General features: G+C 40.1%; 1 protein-coding gene across 1 annotated transcript; it reads right to left on the reverse strand.

The window, feature by feature from the left end:
* Nucleotides 1–1,187: 1,187 nt before the first annotated feature.
* vcpip1.L (valosin containing protein (p97)/p47 complex interacting protein 1 L homeolog) lies at nucleotides 1,188–11,644 on the reverse strand. Its single transcript, XM_018268051.2, has 3 exons — nucleotides 8,752–11,644; nucleotides 3,383–3,469; nucleotides 1,188–2,179 (listed from the first exon to the last, which is right to left on the reverse strand). Exons 1-3 carry the CDS (start codon nucleotides 11,390–11,392, stop codon nucleotides 1,332–1,334), a joined length of 3,576 nt encoding a protein of 1,191 aa, XP_018123540.1. The 5' UTR covers nucleotides 11,393–11,644; the 3' UTR covers nucleotides 1,188–1,331.
* Nucleotides 11,645–20,522: the final 8,878 nt, after the last annotated feature.

Consider the following 20,522-nt stretch of genomic DNA (forward strand, 5'->3'; position numbering starts at 1 on the left):
AAGAGCATGCTCAGTTTGCTCCTCTTCCCCCCCCCTCCCTTCTCTACTGTAATCTGAGCCCAGAGCAGGGAGAGACTCAGGCAGGAAGTGATGTCCCACCACATTAATACTGCAGCTCCTATCCTAAACAAACAGAGAGTTTCTAGAGCTTTTTACTCAGGTATGGTAAAACATTCTACAGAATAAATATCGCATTCTAGCTTGCACTATTGCAGCTAATCTATTGGCAATAAAATACTTCCGTAGCTTTCCTTCTCCTTTAAAGGGGAAACTATTATCAGAAATGAGTTGTAAAAAATGATTTCATAAATGGAGCAGTTCACCAGGCATATTTCCAAATTCTACCCCGCCAATAAAGACTTTCTTCAAATGCTTTCTAATGTCTATTTTTTTTTCTAAAATGTAAATTGTAAATGAATTTATCTTGTGTATCCCCATTTCTTATCTGCCAGATCACTGTGGCAGCTGTCAGTTGTAGATATTTGTTTTTGCCATTTTTATAACAGCCGCACCAACCTATGCTACTGGACCTATATTTGAAGGAAGATAATTTTTAGAAACCTATATTTAAGAAGAATTGTAAAATCGTAGGAAGCAAATGTAAAAAGTAATTACAACGCTATTTTAAAAAAAAATTGTGAGGGTAGGTGAATAGTCCCTTAAAATGCAGAAACATTGCCATTTTAGAACTTGAATGGAAGACTCTACTAGCAATTGTGTACACTTTAGCTAAGATGCTATCTTTATGACAGAAACCCAAATTTGCACTGAACAACTGTCAGGCCAAACAAAGGATTAATCAGCAGACTGGCTGTTTAATTAAGCAACAGAAAATTCCACATCAGTTGTAAAATGTGCAATTTTATGGGATTTGTATATATTTATTAAAAAAAGGTCCTTCATATTTAATTACATTGGATCCTGGCATTGATCTGACATGAATCGAATGCTCTTTTTTTATGGTCATTTTCACTATGGTTCATAACTGAACAACCCAATATTTGGGCTTTACTTGCCCCTTAACTGAAAAACCTCTAATAGTGCACCTTATTGACACCTCCTTCAGCACAAAGAGGCAGAACGTTGGTTAAATGCATGACCCTGAAGCTTCTTAAGACATCTACATATATTCCCTTGAGTCCACATCAAGCTAGTATAAATCTGGAAGATTTTTCCAAACAAACATGTTTTCATGCAGCAAGGAGGAGTTTAATATTCTTTTAACCATACAAGAATGTTGTAAAGGAGTATTTCACAGAGTGGGCCAGCCATAAATTTACATATTAATATGTACTTCTGCATGTTTCTATTACACTTAACCTTTATTTTTATCATGAATGATCCATGGGCTCAGCCACGTTGGTCATTTCTGTATCCTGGCTGTCCATCTCTTCCAGATCATCTGTAGACAGCCCTGCTTGAATTTTAAGCCTCCCAGACAATGCTGTTTCCACAGAACTTTGTACACGAGAACTTCTTGCTTCAGAAGCCATAGTCGCTTCTGTGTTCACTATAACACTTCCGGTCACCTGCTCTTGACTGCTTCCCGACTTCCATTCTACCTTCTTTGGAGACGCATCAGTTGCCGCCAACTGCTCGTCGTTCTGATCCCTCAAGTGCTTATCCATTGAAGCCTGAATAGAAGAAACCATTTCTTGCAACTTTTTCCTCTGGGCCTCAATCAAATTGGGGTCAAGTTGCCGGCTATCTCTCATGGTTATTACACCAGGAGCAACTCTGATCAGCTCATTGTCACTGGTAGTAGACTGTAAGGGTGAAGGTTCTGAATATGTTAAAGTGCTATTGAAATCTGCAGTTGTACCATGCTTTGTAACATCCCTTGCTTTCTGATTAAGCTCGGGGCTACTAGAAGCTGTTCCTAGGGAGTGCCCTTTGCCTTGAAAGGCTGTCACATTGTGCTGCTGCTCAGACTTCTTTTTTATCACCCCACTGCTGCCCAGCTTTATCAATCCATGAGATGGACTAGACTCTCTACTCTTTGAAGCTGCTTCAGAACGCAGTTGATTCAAAGCCTCTTTCACCAGATCCTCTACCTCAGGACCTATAGGGAAATGGCCCGCAGCATCTACACACAGTTCTAGCCGGTCTTCAGCAGCATTGTAGACAAAGGTTTTGCCAGGAAGATGAGGAAATGTGCAATGCTTCCCATCTGCTATTCCTACAAATATAAAAAAACACACACACCATTTGTACCACACATAGCTTATTATTTGCATGGACATATTTTAACGAATGTTTACAGTTATTTCTGACAGCTCCACATCCTCACACAACACAATAGTAGTGCAAAGAAAAAAGATGCCAATTCAGGCAATTTTAGAGCAATCACAATGCTTATTGGAGCAGTACAGGAACTTTTAGGGTAAGGGCACACGGACAGATTCGGGGAGATTAGATGAAAAATCTAGAGCCGGATGGCACTGGCGCTTGGTTTTCCGAAGTCGCCCGAAGTTTCCTCGTGAGGCAACTTTGAAAAACGAAGCAGCGCATGTGCCATCCCGCTGGCGATTTTTCATTATAGCCGGAGGGAAGGCAGTTCAGGGAGAAGAAGAAGAGGCGATTTGTTGCCGGGGCGACTAATCTCCCCGCATCTGCCCATGTACCCTTACCCTTAGAGATGGGAGTGCCCAAAAGGCTTGTTTTCCTGTATTGCTCCAACAATCACAGAATTGCACCTGTACTGGCATGATCACTCTCCTTCTCTTTACATCCCTTAAAGGAACAGTAACACAAAAAAAAGTGTCCAAAAGTAATAAAAATACAAGGTACTGTTGAGCTGTACTGATAAAACTGGTGTGTTGGATTCAGAAACTCAACTATAGTTTATATAGCCAAGCTGCTGGGTAGCCATGGGAGCAGCCTGTCAAAGCTGGAGAAAAGGCACAGGATACACAGCAGAAAACATTTAAGTGTTGTAGCATACAATGGGATTCTTCTGAACTTATCTGTTATCTAATGTGTATCCTGTACTTGAATGGCTGCCCCCATGGCTACACAGCAGCTTGTTTATATGAACAATAGCTGTTTTTCCGAAGTACACACACCAGTTTTGCCAGTGCAGGGCACCAGTACATTATACTCGCTTTCCTTTAAAATATTTAAATTTTCTAGTATTCCTATAATGGACATTTACTAGTTAATTCATCTACACCTGGTTCTTAAAAACACAATGTATGAGCAATAACTTCAACATCTGAGGGAAGCTGAACTGCCACCACCTCCATCTACACCAATGCCAACTGGGCACAACGTTTGTGTAGCTAAAACAGTGTTCAGTGGGTGCCCTAAATAATACACAAAGTGCTCCAAGGCCCACTACAAAAAATCTGAATAAAAATGAATGCAGTGTCAGTAACTATACCCATGTTTTTCTTCATGATATTGTAAAAGACACCTCCTTGCTGGAACAAATGAGGAAGCCCCTTAGCATAGGACCAAACATCTTCTCCTGAAAAAGAAAAGAGTTTGGGTTATAAATATAACAAAACCCCAAATCCATGCTGCCAGATTCTTTACTACCCTCTATGCATGCCTTCTGGATAGCGGAAACAAAACAAACCTATAGTTTAATATAATTAATTAGTCTTAACGAAGTAGGTTAGTGCTTTTTCCACATAAAACCTTTACTCTATGTGGGGTGCAGATTTTACTTGTTTTAATCTGAACATCCCATTGTTAAACTGAACTGTTTATTAAATGAAAAATATGAACAGGTGAAATGGGTATGTAGTTTTATGTGAAAGTGCTAACCTACTTTACCTCAATTTAATTTATAAGTGCCTTATTTTACTTTCTATAGCAGTAATGTGCAAGCTCTGAAATAAAAAAAAACATTTATTTACATTTTGTCACTACTGAGAAAGAATTTCCATTTTTAGATATTCAAGACTACATAAAAGGGGAACGATCGCAAAAATGAAAATTTAATATACGCTTCAGCATACCGAAGAAACTTTCTGAATACAATAAGATAAATATTCTGCATTGTTTGTATTTCTCCTTTTAGAAAGTATGAGGAAGCTCGTATTAGATTTTAATTTTTGCGATAGTTCCCCTTTAAAGTCCTCTACCTGTTACCTGTCTATCCTCTGCTCAAGCATTTATGGTGCCTAGAGTATGGGCAGATTAGCAGATACAGTAAAATAAATGATGGTCCATAATATACCAGTCATGCTATTTAGGTGCTCACTGCAGGGGTCCCATGTTAGATCCCCAAGGATTTTACAAAATAATAGGAACAGCAAGTAAAATGTATCATTCCTTTATTTGCATATACTTACCCAACGCAATAATGCTAGAAATGCTGAATTTTGTATACTAAACATGAAATTACTGCAGTAGAAGCCCAATAAAACAAATGATTTATGCTTTCAAAGTTGGCCACAGGTGGGTCACCATCTTGTAACTTTGTTACATGCTCAGTGTGGTCTGGGCTGCTGTTGGAAGGCTAAGTCAAATAATATCCGACATAGAAGCAGATACAACAAGACTGAGAATATGCAGACTGCACTGGGTCTACGGATACAAATCTCTACACAGTCGCTGGCTGTTCTACAGGGAAACAAACAAAGCTGCTGGAGTTCTAGGAATTACGGTGGGGGGGGAAGTATGATCGTTTCCCTGCAGCGCAGTTAGGGACCATCTGAAGTTGCTGTCAGAGCAAGTAAAACGAAGGGGGAATTTCACTGCATACAGGCAGGTTTATTATAAAAACGGTAGACATTTTTTAATTAAAGTATATTTGAGATAGATTTCTTTTTCATTAAAGAAAGTAAAAATGTGATTTAATATCTTTGCCTTTACATCCCCTTTAATCATGGTGACACAGACAGGCTACTGCATAAGTTGCCAACAGATAAAGCTTCAACCACATGTGAATGAGGCTGCTATAACCCCTTGCAGGCTTTTTCATGATTCGCTGTCTTCCACCCAGTCTTTAAAATGTAGTGACAGACATGGTATCTGCCTGTATGCCTTTTAGTGCCAAAATGTACCCATTGTGTGTACAGAAGCATGGAATCCATGCATGTCAGTGCATTTAAAGACTGAGTGAAAGGCAGCAGATCAAGTGCCTGCTGCCAGAGAAAACCTGTGACACTGGCTTATTGAGACTGGCAGTTTAAAGTGTTTGCTCCTCTTGTCACTGCTGGGGCCTGCTTTAGATTAAGAGGTGTGCTTCTTAGCCAAAAGAGCAACATTTGGAATATACATTAAACTACTGAAAATATTTAGATTAAAGTTTTGCTGTTAAAAGCAGCATTTCTGTATCCTCCTGAACTGGATGTCCGTCCCCCCCAGCCCCCCAAACTAAACTAAACCTTATAAAAGCAACACTCCCCTTGATACAACTCACTTATGCGCAAGAGGATGTCCCCAGAAATACAATTTGGTATGGCGAGATTGGCTAGAGACTACAGAAGAATCCTTACTCCCAGGGATGCCAGGCTAACAGGGATGTAGATACCCATACCCACCATTTCAATTGTCTATGGGCATCAGGTATAGAATCACATCTGAACTCATCATTAGAGGTGATCTTGTAGGAGTATTAGGGTACCTGGTCAACCGACCAGTGTACTAATCTACGGGAACTCAAACTGTATATACACTGTAACTGATTATGGAACCATAATGGTCTTTTTGTTACTTGTTATTGTTATGAAAAATAAAAACCCCTTCATAAAAAAGCAACATTTGTCTGAATTGTTTGCATTTCTGGTTCTGACAGGGAGCAGACAGCCGAGCAATTGAAGGAAACGGACCTCTGCTACATTGTTTCAGGAAAACAAAAGAACAAATACTGCTTTTAGTTGCAATTAAATTTACAATTAACTTTCAAACCACTAAAATTGTAATAAAGGAAAACATGTTGACCACCCCCTAGTGAGCCAAATGAGTAACCTTATACCAGTTTGTGCCTTTTATAAAAGTTGTAGAAAAGTAGCACCAGCCCAGGGTACATACTTGAACAGCATCACAATAGCATGGTGAATCAAAAAAGTCTCCCCTGCACTAAACTAAAATGATTATAATATACAGAGGCAGAGGAATACTTAGGTGACTGGGATTCAACTATATGGTGATGTGCTCTTAAAAAAGTACCCTAGGCCTGTGTGAATGGTATGGAAGAATAGCAGGGGTGCCTTGTTCATGCATGGCCTAGAAGCATGCATAGTGCAGGTATAGCAATTCTAGTATATCCTAGTCTACATGAGCCCATCCCAAGCTCATGCACAGGACTACGCTTTGGCTCACTAAAGGTGCCTAATAGGGCCAAATAGGACTCCACAAGTCATTTAAGCTTGCTTGTCTTCTGTGCATGCTCATCCACAACTTATATGAACATGGAATGTACTGTTGCATCTCAATAGATAAAGCAGATGGTAAAGCCCAAGACTTATTAAAGGAAACTATCATGAAAATGAAAATGTAATATAAGCTTCACCATACTGAAATTAGACACTTTCTAAATACAATCAATTCAATATTCTGTATGGTTTCTAAAATAATCAAATGTATCTTCACTGTCCCTCTCTCAGCATCTGTTTCCCTTCATTCTGTCTTCTTTCAGGAGTTGGGTGTAGGATATTCATTGTAAGTTCGATCTAATATATCTAATAGGGGGACTCCTTTTACCTAGAAGATTTATTATAGCTCACACTATTAAAATCACCAGACATCATGTCTCTCTACACGCAGAATTTCTGCAAAATTGAGTTATTTGGTTACATTTTGTCTTTGCTGGAATTACTTATTTAAAAAGTGCAAGAATGTGCATGACAGCTCTAGCCCTAAGGTTGTCTATGGTTGTAATTCGGCCGCCACTCAATATAAAGATTGTGGGGAAATTCTCCACCTTCTTTCTAGTTATGTGTTACAATCAACTTGACTAGGATAATACAGAGCTAAGAAACAGCTGATTTATATACATTAGATACATATATTCACACAGGTATGTACAGCAGTGACACAAAGACTGGCTATACTATGTTTTTCTTATCTGTTAATCTGTTAACTGTGTTTGTAATGCAGCGTAATACACGTCATTACAAGCACATATTATATTGGTTGAATTGCATAATGATAATGTCATGAAAAGCATCTATGGGAACTATAGATTTGGGCCTCCAGTTGGACTGCCTGGAACTTTTTCCCATTAAAGGGGTGGTTCACCTTTAAGTTAACTTTTAGTATATTACAGAATGGCTAATTCTAAGCAACTTTTCAATCATTTATTTTTTTATAGTTTTTGAATAATTTGCCTTCTTCTCCTGACTCTTTCCAGCTTTCAAATGGGAGTCACTGATCCCATCTAAAAAAACAAATGTTCTAAGGCTACAAACTTTCTATGCAGGCCCTCTCCTATTCATATCTGGAAATCTGGACCCTAGCAACCAGATTGCTGAAAAGCTGCTGGAGAGATGCCGAACAAACAGCTAAACACATCAAAAACCACAAATAATAAAAAATGAAAACCAATTGCACATTGTCTCAGAATATCACTCTTTGTCATACTAAAAGTTCATTTGCAGGTGAATAACCTTTAGTTTTGAAACAATGCTTACCTCCATTTAGCTATCAAAGCAACTGTAATTACAGCTAACCAATAAAAAAATAACACAAAGCACTTTCTAACTCTCTAAGCAGCAGCATTACTTGTGTCCAGGTGTTGCTGACATTTGCCAGAATGCTTTGAAGGAAAACTATACCCCCGAACAATGTAGGTCTCGATAAAAAGATATTGAATAAAACAGCTCATAGGTAAAACCCTGTTTCATGTATATAAACCATTTTCATAATAATATACTTTTTTAGTAGTATGTGCCACTGGGTAATCATAAATACAAAATTGCCATTTTAAAAAATAAGGGCCACCCCCTGGGATCCTAGGATTCACGGTGCACACAAACAAACCATATATTAGGTCACATGAGCCACATATATACCAGTTTGGTAAGATTATTTAATATGCCACTTAAAGGAGAAGGAAAGGCTTGGTGCACTTGGGGGTGCCAAATGTTAGGCACCCCCAACTAATGTACTGACTTACCTGAAACCCCCGGGCCGGTGCTCCTATCAGCAGAAAACTGCACCGGCCCAGGGTTATACCAGTGAGCACCACGGAGCGATCCTCTTCAGTCTTCTTCTTCAAATTTCCCGGGGGAAAACGTATGCGCAGTTGAACTAAATAGCCGACTTTTTCGTTAAAGTTCTGCTTTTCGTGCACATGCGCAGCCGCGGGAAGAAGGAGGAAGACTGAAGAGGATCGCTCCCTACTGCTCACTGGTATAACCCCGGGCCGGTGCAGTTTTCTGCGAATAGGAGCACCGGCCCGGGACTACAGATAAGTCAATACAGTCACTTGGGGTGCCTAACATTTGGCACCCCCAAGTGCACCAAGCCTTTCCTTCTTATTTAACTTAAGATAAACTGTTGCTTAAATATTCATTTTGGGGGGTAAAGTTTTCCATTAACTCTTGATTTATGTCAAAAGTTAATAAACACTGCTACTGCTGATGGCAATTGGTAACAATTTGACTGCTGGTGTTTTCATAAGGAAAACTGTTGCAGTCAAAATGCTTTTTTCACTTGTAGTCGCTTCCAATTGAATAACAAGCATCGGAAGACTTACTTGTAAAAAACACAAAATATTACGTCTGCTCCTGAATCTATTTAAGAGAGGATCTGTCCAAAGATATGAATGTACATGTAAACATTAGTATATCTTACCCATGAGGGTTGCCAGCAAACACAACGAGTACATCTCCTTGTCAATCTGCTCTTGAAGCTCCTTTGAAACAGAGTTACTGGACACTGCAGCATCATCCTCTGTTACTTCATGGGCTGAATGGGACAAGTTGTGCGGTGGTTTTTCTTTACCCTTTAAAATTTCTACTGTCACCCTGTCACCATGCTGTAGCGGGACCGGCTCGTTTTCCAGGCCCTCCTTCGGCGTTGCCAGCTCTTTTGGTGGAAATCCGTAGCGGATACATTGTAAATATGGAGGGATAGCAAATTCTTTGGCAATCCCTTCTTGCAGTTCTGAGAAAGTGGTAGAGGATTTTAAGGTGAGCATTGCCTGCCTCCCATCGTTGGTGGTTATTCGTATTTTCTTTTCGTTAGAAGCTGTTGGAGAGTAGGGAGTTTTTGTTGGTGTTGAGGGGGCTGATGGTGGGCTCTCTCTGACGGCTCCAGGGGATGAGGCCCTTGTTGATCCAATCTGTTCTTGCTTCATTTTTTCTGTTTTCCTTTTCTGCATTATGGCAGCTTGCTCTGTAATGCTTTGCTGCAATTTCCTTTCAGTTTTGCTCATGTTTAACTCCTCTTTATGCAAAGTCTTTGCTTTCTGACCAGTAAGGATTATTTTTGTTGGCAAGTGCGACTCTGCCTCTTGTTCGTGTTTAATATCCTCCACTCTTTGGACATGGGCCCCGTCTATAGCTACTGGTGTATAATCATTGGGATTCTTTTTGGCAGTCTGATGCAATATTGTATTTACAACTTTTTGTACTAGTATTTCACTGCCGAATTCCCCAGGGAAGTGCTTAGTAACTAATTTCATGGCAACGTCATATACATTGCTATTTAAAGTCACATCACTTTCATACTGAAACCAGTACACAGTTTCCCTTACAACCCTTCCTCCCCACTCGAGTGTAATAGGAAAGGCTTCTGGCAAATTATCATATTCCTTACCATCCCAGTAGTGTTTGAAACCACAACCACATTTGCCTCCAAAGGATTTGGTATTAGTTCTGTCACCATCCAGATAGACAATGGAGGAATCATTTCTTACTCGTCGTATGGAGGTTCCACGGCACCAATTGCAACTGGTCAGATTACTTAAATTATAGTCAGGCACCAAAACGTCATTTGTGGCATCGTAAGAGCAAACAATATTGTTAAGAGGAAAACTGTAATTTTTATCAGGTTTTAATTGGCTGTGGGTTGTTTTCGCCAAGTTGTACAACTTTCCTCCTGGGGCTAACCACTCTGGAGGAACCAGAAGTTCAGACAATGCCCCACAAATGAGACATTTATGGAGGCGATTTTCCAATACGGCCTTCTTAGCAGCAGCAATCACTTCTTCAGGCTGAACTCCAATGACCCCAGTTCTTCGATAAAAATAATGGTGAACATCCGATACTAAACTGGGATGGATTCCATGCTTGCTCATGAATACTTCCTCCATTGCAGCAACCAACCTCAGCAAATATTTGTCCTGCAGACTCCTGTCGCCTCCAATCACACAGCTGCCATCCTCCTCTAACTTTATATATTTCCTTATCAAATCTTGAGGAACACCCCACGCTTTAGGAAGTAGTCTCGAAGGTAACTTTGGTAAAGAGCCGCCCTTGATACCAACCAAAGGGATATAATGGTTGCGCCCAGAACTACTCCATGCAATGCAAATTGGTTTATTTAAATGTCCATCTTTTCCCTTACAAACCTCCACTGTTATTAACCCTGGAAGAAAAGTTGCTGAATAGTCTCCAGAACTCCTCATCCCACTAAGGGAGTCAAGAAGGATAATGGGACGGTGAAGAACATTGGCCAGCCCAAAAATGTGAATGTTTCTCAGTCCTAGCGGAACTCCTTCTGGAGGCACAAACAAAGGGTCACACTCGTTGATAATATCTTCCCATTCAGCTACATCAATGAAGTCATGGAAAAGGGTTTTGTACCGGTCGAGATTTTCTTTTAAGTGTTTCTTCAGGTTCTCTCTCAGGGCATGCCAGAAGAGCTCCCTGCCAACCAGTGCCCTGGACACGGCGTGGACGAGGCAGTGACCGTCCCCATCGACATGCACAGGAATGATACGCTCTTGGTTAAGGTTGGACTTTTTGATGTCCTCTAGAGTATCATGGAGGTAGATAAGACTGCCTGAGCGGTCCTTCCCATATCCCACTGTATCCACATGCTCGGGTTCAATAAGGAAGGCCCGATCCCCTAGCAAAGAACAGTCAAACACGTCCCCCTGGTTCATGTCCCTCAGGAGCTTGGCCTTGCCCGTTTGCTTGTCCATCCCATAGCGGGCCAGGATGGGGGCCAGCAGCTTGCAGTGATAGTTGGAGAGGCCCATGACTTTAGCCATGTCCGTGCTCCTCCTGGGCGGAGCTGTCACACCGAGCAGCGCGTTCCGCAGCAGGTTATGTAGAACTACATCCGGTTCGGTCACTTCCTCGACCTCAAGCAGCTGCCTCTGCTCATGCCTTTGCCCACAGTCCGTACACTCTATGCTAGCCGAGCCCTGGGCAGGGAAAAACAACCGGGCCCGGCACTTTGGGTCTGGGCAGGTCCCAGACAAGATGCGCCGATCTCTCCTCCTTTGCGGCTGCATGTGCGAGGGTGACGGGGGAGGCTGGGACATGACTGCGTGCTGGACACGGTCACCGCTAGCTCATTCTCCAAACCCCTTCCAATGCGGAAGCGCAGCAGCACAGCTCCGTACCTGCAACAACCGCTCCGCCCTATTCTCTGCCGGACTCGTTGACAGACGTAACGGCCCCTTTCTGATACGTCAATTTCGCTGTCCCTTCCTCACCGAAAATGCATTGCGGTAGTTGTAGTTCTTATCGCAAAATAATGTCCAATTAGGATAGTTTAGTACACTGCAATTCCCAGGGTGCAGCTCGGCTGTAACACGGAAGTGGTGGAGAAGCCGAGTCCAGTTGCTCATTGGCCCAGTGCAACACAGTGTGACCCAGAGCATTGTTGTCTCAGTGCTGTAAAAATAATAATTCAGAACCTCTGATACTTCCGAATCCAGCACATACCTTTTAACATTTGAAAAATGAAAAGAGGGACAAAAAGATCTGTGGCCACACCCCCTACATACCATGCCCATTTCATAAAATGTGGCAGGTTATACAAAGTTTGAACTTTTAGGTACATGTTTTATGTGTTAAAACAGTTTTGCTAATGAAAGTAAGAGCCCCTTCAAAGCCACAAGTCGCAGTTCTCCCAAAAGACCTGCTTATCATAAATAGTTACAATTGTATCTAAATGCAGGTGCTGCGTAATCTGTGTCCGTGACGGCAGTGGGCGTGTCTGTGCCGTCAGTGGGCGGGGCTATGACACGGCGATCAGTGATTGGCTGATCACCGTGTCAATCAAGGGAATCCCACCCGGTTTTCCTTATTTGAAAAACCGGGCAGGAAGTATAGACCCAGGCAGCCTCTCAAAATACCGGGCTGTCCGGGTCAAAACTGGACAGGTGGCAACCCTAGTTGGAAGGTATACAAGAAATCAGGTCTGCACACTCAAACAAAGATCTTTTGACTGAGTGTGCAGACCTGATTTCTTGTATATGTTATATTTAGTTGCTCTGTAGGGGCGACTCATAGGTTTTTTTGCACCTCTCACTGCATGTTTGTTTTTCTATAGTTTGAATTAGGTGTGCCCTCCATTTACCTGTATTTTCCTAGTTGGAAGGTATGTCAGCAGATCAAATCCACAGGTAGTTGTTGGCTTATGGCTTAAAGGATGCTATGCTATGATAATTTGGACCCTAGCAACCAGATTGCTGAAATTGCAAACTGGAGAACTGCTGGATAAAAAGCAAAATAACTCAAAAATCATAAATAATAAAGAATTAAAACCAACTGCAGGTTGTCTCAGAATATCCATACAGTATACAAAAATTGGGAGTCCACATCTGATTTAAATTTAATTAAGCCCTAGGGACTCGCCCCAGTTCACAGGCGATGAACATATAAAAATTCCTTTTATCCAAAGATAGCTGTCCCAAAGCTATCTTTGGATAAAAGGAATTTTCAGAATATCCATATCTACTTAATACAAAAAGGTGAACACCCCTTTAAAGGGAATGCTAACCCAAATAAATGATTTTTGCCTTATAAAATAAAATGTACTTCTAACTTTGAAATATAAATTTTTCTATGGTTTTCAAATTATTTGTATATGTATATGTATTTGTGGATGTCCCTCTCTATTCTCTGCCCTAATGGCTCAGACTGTGGATACAACCAAGGCAAGGCAGCTGATTAAGAGAACTGCCTTTGCTGTTGGGGAACTAAGACTTTTGCAACATTGTTTAAAAAGTACCAACCAGGAGTTAAGCAAATACTATAACTTTAAAAGCACTGAACATCTTCAATAAATATAAATTAGAAAGTTGCTTAGAATGATGTTTTCTTTTATTAGGCACATTTTTATGTTGGGGTTGAATTTAAGGTAAAGGGGGCTTATTTATAAACACTGAGCACATTTGCACCTGGGCAGTAACCCAAAGCAACCAACCAGTGACTGGCTTTTTACAGGCAGCTGCAGGTTGAATGATGAAATCAAACATTTAATTGGTTACTGCCCAGGTGCAGATTTGCCCAGTGTTTATAAATGAGCCCCAAGGACTGCACATTCTTAGTAGGTTTTAGCCTTTTGGTAATTTCATAGTTTAATAGATTTTTAGTAGTAGCCCACACAATGTGCTAATACAGAAGGTGTTTCAAACAATCCTAATAGTATATCAAGTCCTGGTGAGACATGAGTGGTGCAGAGCATGTCTATCGCAGATACTCAAGACTTAAGCATGCATGAGATTTGTCAGTTTGGCTCAGCCCACACAAAGGGGTCCTGTTTCAAGATGGCAGCGCCTATGAAAGACTTTTTACATGTAGGATATTTTCTAATCCGTTTCGGATATAGACAAAAACAGCTGACTAAAGGGTTTAACTAAGGAGGGAAAGCTATATATTACTCATGTCTCAAGGTGACAGGTCCTCTTTAAGAGTGAGTGCCTTCCCTTCCTTGGGCCTAAAAGACTAGTGTCCTCTCCCCATGAAATCCCACTGTTGACATCACAGTGCCATGCCTACTCCTGTGCTCCTTCAGTGCCCCTTCTGCCAACTCCTCTACAACCTACCAGAAGGCTCAATTCGTTTTTGTTTGCTGGCCTGCCCTGTCCTGTCTATGTCTGAGCACAAAGGTGAAAAGTGCTTTTGTGCCTTTAAAAAAACAAACTTTCTTCTACCCCGGGCCACCATCAGGGGAGTACAGGCGATACTGCAGTCAGGGGTCAGACAAACAGAGGCCCAAAGGTAAAAAGCACAATGGGAAGGGTTTGGGCGGTGCAGGGTGGAGTTTTATCATACTTCAGGGGTGACCAAAGTAGATCTAGGCATGGCCATAGATATGAGGGGAATCCTATGTTTCATTTGGGCCCCATTTTGCATTTATATATTGGAAATTCAGATCATCCAGGGGGCCTAGGAGACTAGTGGGCTAATAATTGGGGCACTGTAGGGTGTGGTCCCTACTACATTATTAGTATGGGGCCCAATGATTACTGATGGTGGCTCTACTTTTACCCCCTATACCCCCGTTCTTTGCAACTTCTCCTAACTAATATTGTATCTCTCTCTCTTGTGAGCAAATTCATAATGTAAGGGAATCAAAACACATTTTTGCATGGAAGCCTGTCGGGGGGCCCCATACACGGACCAATAAGCTGCCGACTTGGTCTGTCGGCAGCTTTTATCGGCCCATGTATGGCCACCTTTAGTTTGGGTTTACTTGGTAATTTTCTAGCCAAATTTTCGTCACTAGCAATAGGCCAATGTTTTTGTATGCATTGATTCATGTGATTCAAATGAACACCGTATTGGCTGACATAATAAACATTTTCAGAAACACTTTTGCTTTGGTTACTCATGTTTTCATTATCACACAGTACTGGTGTCCTGAACCAATTAATGGGGATACCCTCTTTCCAAACCTTCTTACCCATGTTTTTCAAGTCTTGCGCACATTTATCGATATCACTGTTGATTCTTACCACCCTTAGAATTGCAATTTGGGTTAAGAATTCAGCAAATGACTCAGGTGGTTGCTATGATAATGTACAATTGTATTTCTGTCTGTGGGTTTTGTATACATACACGTATGTAATTTACCCCCATTTTGTACACTTTTACATCCAAAAATTCCATACTGTTGCAGTCATGTTTTAAGGTGAATCTTATTGGACTTTCTAAATCATTCAGCTGTTTCACAAAACTATACAATTCACACAAAAAATATATAATCTATGAAGGGCCTGTAAAAGGCTCCATATTGCTTAAACATTGGATGATTAAAGATATTATCACTCTCATAAGCATTCATTAATGCATTATCATAAACCTGCGCGACCTATGACCGCATGGCCGTCCCGGTGCGTAGTATAAATAAATGATTTTCAAATTTGAAGTCGTTTCTATGCAAGATAAATTCAAGGAGTGATGATGTGAATTCCATTGGTGGCTCATCATATAACACATTTCCTGTGATTAAATTGCGTACTGCCTCTATACCTGCCTTGTGTGGGATACAGGGGTAGAGGCTCTGCACGTCCATGGTGACCAAAATTAAATCACTGATTGGGTGGTCAATACTCTCTATGACCTTTAAAAAATCATTGGTGTCTATTCTGCACACACGGTTGTAATAAAAAATCAACATATTCAGCGATTTTTTTTCATTTAATGACCCGTTCGAAGATATGATTGGACACCCTGGTGGTTTGGATAGGCTCTTGTGAGCAAATGCAGGTGGAACGCAACACAATGCAATGCATCCACTTTATATTGGCAGTCTTTCCATCAAGTATTGGTTATATTTTTATACATATGCTCCTTGTTCTCTAAGGAGGGAAATAGTGTTCAATACCACAGTGAAGTAAGGCCCAGATTTGTGGCGAGGTTACAAAGGCTCGGGCCTAGGGCGGTAAATATTTCAGGGGCGACATACCATCCAGCCGCATTCTGGGGAGCTCCAGTCACCCACCACATGTACGCATGTTTGCGTGGGGTGGGAAATGGGTGCACGCAAAAGTGGGTGGGCGATATCACCTGACAGCCTAGGAGCGCTGAAAAAGAAAATCCGGGGCCTTAGTGAAAAACCACCTTGAAGATACTGATAAAAGACACTTTTAGGAAGATGCCTAGGTCTAGGTAGTTGCCTAAATGTTCTATGAGTGCTGCCTTACCATATTTTAAATCCTTCTTGATTCCTAGTTCAATCTCTAGTAAATCTGTCTGATAATAAAGGGCACATTCCCATTAATAATGTATTATTCATACAGTAATGTCATTCCCTGTACTGATACCCATAATAATGAATGAATCCCCTCTGATGATATAGTATAGAGCACATACAGTAATGGTGCAATTATCATTATTGATATATTTCAAATGCTGTACAAATATCTGGGCCATTCTTTATACCTGTGTGCTACTTATGTATTATACCTCCATACTTTATACCAGTATATTATACATTCATATATTTACACTGTCTACATAAACATAAAAGGGTCAAAAAATAAACAAACAGCATTTTAACCATAATCCTCTTTGAAATAATTGTAGAACTATGTGCAGTTTTTATGCTCATTTTGTATCCTCTGATCAGCAGCTAGTCATGTGACATATCATTGTGATGTCATAATAGACATTATCACAGCTGTTACAGGTGTACATAACCAGCCCAGACTGTCTCATTCTTGATCAGGAGACTGAGGTGAGTGGAGCTCATGACACGCTGGGAAATTTTTATAAATATAAAGGTAGCTGCTGGATAGGCCTTATTAGTGTCTGCTAGTGGGGTAAATGCGGGGGGGGGGGGTTGCTTGGCCCAACAAACAACAATGGTGGCATTGCCTGTACTAATAGCCAATATATAATATTAGCACATTCCTTATTTTCATTTAACATACATATAGCAATGCAATAGAGTTATTATAATATCATAGCGCTGCTAACAAAAGACATATTCCATTTTAAACACAATCTCAATACAGCCTTTCTATTTGCATTCATTTCTAACTGTCCTTAAAAGAGCAGATTATCTGCTAAGCCTGAATTTCCTGACCGTAGTTTGCAGGTGTGATGTCATAATGTGACACATGATACATTGTGATGTCACAGTGCACACAGAGTTAATGTTTGAAAACAAGCTCTAACTGCCTCATTCTGTATCAGGCAACTGAGGTGAGTGGAGCTCATGACACGCTGAAGAAATTTTTAAAATAACAATATTAATATAAATATAAAGGTAGCTGCTGGATAGGCCTTATTAGTGTCTGCTAGTGGGGTAAATGCAGGGGGGGGTTGCTTGGCCCAAAAAACAACAATGGTGGCATTGCCTGTACTAATAGCCTATATATAATATTAGCAAATTCCTTATTTTTATTTAACATACTGTACATATATCAATGAAATGGAGTTATTATAATATCATAGCGCTGCCAACAAAAGACATATTTCATTTTAAACACAATCTCAATACAGTCTTTCTATTTGCATTCATTTATTACTGTCCTTAAAAGAGCAGATTATCTGCTAAACCTGAATTTCCTGACCGTAGTTTGTAGGTGTGATGTCATAATGTGACACATAATACATTGTGATGTCACAGTGCACACAGAGTTAATGTTTGAAAACAAGCTCTAACTGCCTCATTCTGTATCAGGCAACTGAGGTGAGTGGAGCTCATCATCATACACTGGGGAAAATGTTAGAAAAATAAATATTCATATTCATATAGCTGCTGAGTAGGGCTTAGTAGCTGTTAGTGGGGTAATTACAAACCATTTGAGTTTGAAGGGGATGAAGTGCTTGGCCCTACAGACAATTATGGTCGCATTCCCTTTACTAATGGTATACATATGTACATATATTATACATTCCCATCTACATATAGCAATATAGCTGGATATAGTTGTTGTGTAGGCCTATGTATCTGCTAGTGGAGTAATTATGGGGATCTGAAAAGATATTAGTGTGCTTCAAAGTGCTGATAGTTTTTTCTAGTCATTAATTGTCATTCTAATGTTACCTTAATGTTACTGGCCATTCATTTTCAGTTACCTGTTAAAATATTAATCAACCTTATTTATAACCAATTCATCGGATTATTACATAGTGTGTAACCAATGATTTTTCTCTCTCCACAGAAAGAATATTCTATTTAGAAATCACCAAAAAGAATTTTCAACATATAAATCAAGAGAAAGAATTTTTGAAATACAAATCAAGAGAAAGAATTTTTGACATATAGATCAACAGAAAGAGTATTTGACAAACAAATCAACAGAAAGACTTATCGACATACAAAAACCATCATGTTTCGACGCATATGCAGTATTTTCAAATGTTTTAAGAAAGTAAGGGTTTTTTATACTCATATCCTAGATTTTTAGTTTGTATGGAAAAACTGTGTAAACTGTTAATGACAAACTAAAATGCATGTGATGAAAATTTCATCAAATATACCTTTGAAAACGAAAGTGCTATAAAATGTTATTTTCCTGTTAACTCAGGGGTCCCCAACCGCGGGGCCAGTCCTGAACTGGCCCGCTGAACAATTAACCCACACCCAAATTGGATGCCGGCGCGCTGAATAGGACACTGGCACACCCAAATTGGACACCGACCCCTCACAACCCCTCTGACCACTCCCTAACCCCTCCATACTTGGAAAAAAAATTGGCTCTTTTTTAGTCCCCGGGCCAAAAAAGTTTGGGGACCCCTGTGTTAACGGATTCAAATTTGAGTTCACTGGCATAACTATAGAGGAAGCAGACCCCGCAGTCTTGGCCCAAGGAACAGGGGGGCCCGGACCATGGGGTCCTCTTTCTCTATAGCTGTTTAAGGCCGAAGAAATCCCCCAGCCGCTCTCCTACTTCCAACCAGGGAGCAGGGGAAGCAGATGGATGGGGGACATCAGTGGTGGCAGGAAATGTCAGCCAGGGGTGGTGAGTGGGTGGGCGGGTATTTCTGGGTAGGTATAGCTCTGCGCTGGTCCCTCCAAAGATTTATTTGCAGGGGGGCCCGGAGCCAGAAAGTTACGTCATTCTTTGATCGATTTAATGAATTTGTTTCCCTATGTTGAAGCTATAACAGCTCCATGGTGGGATGTAGCTTTACTTTATGATAATTTTGCATATCTAATAGAAAAATAATATTACAATTAGGGATGCACTGAATCCAGGATTCGGACAGGATTCGGACAGGATTCGGCCGTTTTTAGCAGGATTCAGATTCAGCAGAGTCTTTCTGCTTGGCCAAACCAAATCCAAATTTGCATATACAAATTAGGGGCGGGAAGGAAAATGCATCACTTTTTGTTACAAAACAAGGAAGTAGAAAAATGTTTCCACTTCCAACCCCTAATTATATATAGATGCAAGTGCAAATTAGGATTCGGATTCGGCCCGGTATTTGGCCAAATCTTTCACAAAGGATTCGGGGGTTCGGCCGAATCCAAAATAGTGGATTTGGTGCATCTCTAATTACAAATTTCATATATCGTTGGTTTTGGCTAGATCTGAACTTTCATTACTCACTGTAAGAAACAGCTTATAATAGCCTTATATTTTGTACACTTTCTGCATATCTAATATTAAATCATACCTTGTTTTCTGTATTGCTTTATAAGGAAAATGGTCTTAGAGGTTGGGAACTTCTAAGTTTCCTAATTCTAACTTCTAATGGACCTATTCATTTAGTTACACCTTGATCATTGCCTCTAATATTCAAACCTATTTTCTTTTGCCAGGTTAAAGAAGTTAAAGAAGAGAAAAATGAAGTCATTTTGGTAAGTAGAGAAACTTGTCATAAATAAACGTTTTGTTAAAGATGGAGGATAATGTAACAATGTCGTAAAATATAATAAAACTTAAAACACTCCAAACCTTCTAGCAGATATAACACTCTTCTTGAACTATGATGCATAGCCTAGCATATGTTACTCCCAAGGGGCCACATTTGTTCAGTTTGTTAATTAGATTTTGTTAAATTACAAGTCGGACTTATCTGTGGATCAGTAGCCTTAGACACCAACTCTACACAAATGTATCTAACATTTCAGTTGATTTACAGATTGGCCATTGCCACTTACATACCAACATTGACCTGATTGCTAAGAACCCATTTCATTGCTAATGTATAATTATCCTTTTCTTTTCCAGCAAGGGGCAGTCCAGTAACCCCTTGCATTTTTATGAGAAAAGAGATGCCAACCCTGCATTCATTTAAACTCAAAACTATATCTCATAGTATAATGTGTCTTTTATTTATCTTGATCAATAATCTCTTACCCTCATTTTTTTATTTAAAAAACAGGTACTACCGAAGATGTACACAGAAATGCCCTGTTTGGTAAGCAAATAATAGTTTATTATTAGTTATATTTAAATAATATTAAATTAAATAAAGCAACATTACATATATGAACTGTTCTACTTTGCTGTCTTAAACAGGTGCAACCAACTGGATATGGCAATCTTCTCTGCCAGGTAAATATTTTAAAGAGACTAACACAATTAAAACAAAACAAACCCATAATATCATGGGAAGTATGTTTTTGCATTTTCCAACAAATAATTGATTTCATTTTTTTTTTCTTTCAACTAGGAACCAGTAGAAACCAATGTTAATAATATCAGTGAGGTAAGTAGGAAAACATGAAACTTTGAAAATACTTTGTCACTTTGCCAT

Source organism: Xenopus laevis, chromosome 6L (assembly GCF_017654675.1).
Source record: "Xenopus laevis strain J_2021 chromosome 6L, Xenopus_laevis_v10.1, whole genome shotgun sequence".
Lineage (NCBI taxonomy): Eukaryota > Metazoa > Chordata > Amphibia > Anura > Pipidae > Xenopus > Xenopus laevis.